Below are 4,519 nucleotides of genomic sequence, written 5' to 3' on the forward strand. Positions count from 1 at the left end.
AAAACTAACATTTACTGAATACAATATTATAAAACTTTATTTTACTCCTACAATTTACCCTAATAATGTCATTATTATTATTTGTAATTTCATAAACATATAAAGTGAGGCTCAGGAGTTTAGGTAACTTGGCCAGTATCACTTTGTCAGTGGTTGAACCATGGTACAAACCTTGGTTTTCTTTTAGAAATCTTGGTTTTTGAATCCAAAATCTTTATGCTTTATCCATTACACTATGTAAATAAAACTGAAATTACAATGAAATCTAACAAATATTTACTTAGGCATTTGAACAATATGCCCTCCACTGTATCAAAATGCCCTTCATAGTTTAAGCTTTTAAAATCATGTGCTAAGTACCCTAGAGTATTGCTTATCAAATTATCTTCTCAAATTGTCTTAGTTATCTCACATATATTTTTTCGAATGCTTCTGGAACTGATACTTTAGTAGAATATGAGAACATACAGTTTGATTTTCCTGTAATGTCACATTGCTGGAGAAGTTTCTAAACGCCCTCAAATTCAGTAATTACCACAATACAGACTAGTAACTGATAATTCATGGATCTGCTCCTCTCTGTGAATCAGTTTTCTTTGCTTCAGAGAATTCAGAAGTGAATAAGTCATAATTTCTGCCTTTAAGAAGCTTTCAGCCTCCTTGGTGAGTTAGACTTCTACCCAGTTTAGTAAAATATAAGGGACAGTAAAATAAATAAAGCAAGACCTCACAGCTATGGTAAACATTGAATAAACCTTGAAGATAGAGATTTTTCAGAGGTGGGGTATGGGAAAAAATACTTGTTTGCCAGAATATGGATGTAGTCTTAGAGCGGATGCGATAGTTGAGAAAAAGTGAATAGTCCTGTGTGATTAGGGCCAGGCCATAGGAGTCATGAAGCAAAACCCCAAAAATTCGAGGGTAGAATTGCTGTTACTTACTTATGCAATGTTTTGTCTTATAACACAATTACTTCAAGAGAAAGCAGAGAGGTACTAAAGGCAAAGACAACTTAGTGAAAGAGAAGATCAGATAATAGCCACCACTTTCTCTGTGTGATCACAATTTTAGAGTCTCTGAGCATATTAGGTTGTTCCCCTCTGCCCCAGCTTTATTAAGGTATAATTGACAAAGATTGCATTTGGGGTGAGCAATGGGATATTTCATTATATGTATATGTTGTGAAATCATAAGTCAAGCTAATTAACGTATTTATTATCTCACATACATTTTTGTAGTTAGAACATTTAATATCTACTCTCTTAGTGCTTTTCAAACGTGCAATGTATTATTACCTACAATAACCAAGTTGCCTCATAGATCTCAGACACTCTTCATCCCTTTCTAAATGAAACTTTGTGTCCTGATCAATGTCTCCCCATTCTCCATCAGATTTTAATCAGCATCTGGCAACCACCATGGTACTCCTTGCATCTATGAATTTGAATTTTTTATTTAAAAAAAATTCAAAATATTAAGGGGGTACAGGTGATTTTGTTACATGGATGAATTGTGGATGAATTTTTTAGATTTTACAGATGAGATTTTTTGGTATTTGCCTCTCTGTATTTGTCTTATTTCACTACACATAATGTTCTCCATTTAATCCATGATATTATAAATGACATGATCACTTTTCACAGGTTGAATAGCATTTTGTTGTGTATCTATCACATTTTTCTTATCCTTTCATGCATTGATAGACCCTTAGATTGGTTTCAGGTCTTGGCTATTATGAATAAAGCTGCAGTAAAATGGGAATACAGATACCTCTTCAACACACTTCGTTCATTTACTTTGAGAATATTCCCAGTAGTGCAATTGCCAAATCATTTCATTTTACATTTTTCTGTAAAGTACAAGTAAGTTCTGTAAGTAGTTTTTCTAACTTTTAAAAGAATCTTCACATTATTTTTACTATTGGTGGTTGTAATTTACTTTCTTGCCAACAGTGTACAAGGGTTTACTTACTATACAACCTCAACAAACTTTTTGTCTTTTTGAGGATAGCTTTTCTAATATATATAAAAAACATCATATTTCATTGTAGTCTTATTTATTTTTCCTAGATAATTAGTGATGTTGACAGCTTTTTCATACCTATTGGATGTTAGAATGGTATTAATGCTGCATTAGAAATAGGTTTTCATAACTTTGATTTCTCTCCGTCTAGTTTATTAATACAATTTCTGTAATTTACATTCTGTCCTATTGTTCTCCTTCAGGTAGCACTGCTAACAGAGCCAATGGATGGAGCCAATCACTCGGTGGTGTCAGAGTTTGTGTTCCTGGGACTCACTAACTCCTGGGAGACCCAGCTTCTCCTGTTTCTGTTCTGCTCTGTGTTTTATGTGGCCAGCATGACGGGAAACTCTCTCATCGTGTTCACTGTGATCTCTGACCCTCGCCTACACTCCCCCATGTACTTTCTGTTGGCCAACCTCTCCTTCATTGACCTGGGTGTTTGTTCTGTCACTTCCCCCAAGATGATTTATGACCTTTTCAGAAAGCACAAAGCCATCTCCTTTGGAGGCTGCATTGCTCAGATGTTCTTCATCCATGTCATTGGTGGGGTGGAGATGGTGCTGCTCATAGCCATGGCCTTTGACAGATACGTGGCCATATGTAAGCCCCTCCACTACCTGACCATCATGAGGCCACGAGTGTGCATCTTCTTTTTAGTGGCTGCCTGGCTGACTGGCCTCATCCACTCCATGGTTCAGTTGGCTTTTGTGGTAAAGTTACCCTTCTGTGGTCCTAATGTGTTGGACAGCTTTTACTGTGATCTTCCTCGATTTATCAAACTTGCCTGCACAGACACCTACCGACTAGAGTTCATGGTCACAGCCAACAGCGGATTCATCTCTGTGGGCTCCTTCTTTGTACTGATCATTTCCTACATTGTCATCATTCTCACTGTTCAGAAACACTCTTCAGCTGGTTCATCCAAGGCTATGTCCACACTTTCGGCTCACATCACTGTGGTAGTCTTGTTCTTTGGTCCTTTGATATTCTTTTATACATGGCCATCTCCCTCGACACACTTGGATAAGTTTCTGGCCATCTTCGATGCAGTTCTCACTCCTGTTCTGAATCCTATCATCTACACATTCAGGAATCACGAAATGAAGGTGGCAATGAGGAAAGTATGCAGACAACTAGTGAGTTACCGAAAGATCTCTTAAACAAATGTCTGTACTGTGAAGAGTCCTCATTGGGTATTGAAGTTTACTGTGAAGGTCAAACTCAGAGAAAAGCCTCTTTTTTGTTCTACTTGAATTTAATCATCACCATTGACTCTATTTTGTTTTTTAATTAGGAGGAAGGTGCATATACTTCTGAAAGGAGGAAAAAAGTTACATTTAAATTATTTAGAATCCAATGATTATATTAATAATAATTATGAGCCTTAATTCCTAAGGAATTAAGGAATAATATTTGCATGAAGGAATTATTAGTAATACATAAGAGTGCAGAAACTTTAAGGCCTTCAGAACAGGAGAAATATTTCCACAATCTGTTGTAACCCAATATGACCTCATCTTAAATCAACCATATCTGCACCAACCTACCTGCTGATATGGTCCTATTTGCAGGAGGTACTCGGTGTTATAACCCCAACATAACTATTTGGTGGAAACAAACCAAACCACAGTAGTATAGGTATCTGGGAACAGAAACAGTTACAGTATAGCAAATTATTTAAGCAGAAATATATTTAAAATAAACAGCAGAGGTAACAATTATTCTTTTTTAAAAAATGGAAACTATAAAGTCAATAGCTCAAAAAGTTATTTGTGTAAGATAGAGAATCTCTGACTACTAGGAAGATTACACAGAAGGTAAAGAAACAATTACTGCTTCTTTGAGAGAAAAAAGAATATATTTTTCATGTAATTTAAATAGAAAGTAAACCAAATTCCAGTCTTGCTTTGCCATACGATTTGGCAATAAAGCATTCTTAAGATTTTTTAACATAGACCCATCAAAGCTAAGTTGTATAAACTTTGCTAAAAATTTAACATATATTGATGCTTCTATTCAGATTCATTATTTGAAGTCATATATATGGAATGAGGGCAAATAAAATTTACTTCTTGAATCTTCTACAGCTGTCTCTATCAATTGGGTCTTATTTTTTTCTGTTGACTTGTATTTTGGAACACCATATTTTGCTGTGTATAATGCACAAGGAATGTCCCACATAGAGTGCACCTATGCACCTATGGTTCTGACCCAGACTTTCATTATTTATTTATTTATTTAAAATTTCTCATAGCATAACTGTGTACATTAATGCAATCATGGGGTGCAGTGTGCTGTTTTCATATACATTTTAAAATACTCTCATCAAACTGGTTAACATAACCATCATGTCATTTTCTTAGTTATTGAGTTAAGACATTCATACTCTGCTTTTAGAAAGATTCACTTGTACCCTTGTAAGATAAACCATAGAAGTGACCCCACCAATCACCCTCCTTCCCCCATCCATCCTCCTCACCTCCTCTCTCCCACT

The 4,519-nt window shown here is 35.6% G+C and overlaps 1 protein-coding gene across 1 annotated transcript; it reads left to right on the top strand.

Annotated features, from left to right (window-relative positions):
- The first annotated feature begins 2,222 nt into the window (after nucleotides 1–2,222).
- LOC100951539 (olfactory receptor 4F3/4F16/4F29-like) lies at nucleotides 2,223–3,185 on the top strand. The gene has a single exon (XM_003803786.2). The coding sequence runs from the start codon at nucleotides 2,247–2,249 to the stop codon at nucleotides 3,183–3,185; it is 939 nt and encodes a 312-aa protein (XP_003803834.1). The 5' UTR covers nucleotides 2,223–2,246.
- The last annotated feature ends 1,334 nt before the right edge of the window (nucleotides 3,186–4,519 follow it).

The sequence above is a fragment of the Otolemur garnettii genome, unplaced genomic scaffold (assembly GCF_000181295.1).
Source record: "Otolemur garnettii isolate 467f Iridium unplaced genomic scaffold, OtoGar3 scaffold00723, whole genome shotgun sequence".
NCBI classification, from domain to species: Eukaryota; Metazoa; Chordata; class Mammalia; order Primates; family Galagidae; genus Otolemur; species Otolemur garnettii.

Excerpts from the sequence above, each read along its gene's own strand:
- LOC100951539 (XM_003803786.2), top strand. The coding sequence starts at position 2,247 with ATGGATGGAGCCAATCACTCGGTGGTGTCAGAGTTTGTGTTCCTGGGA.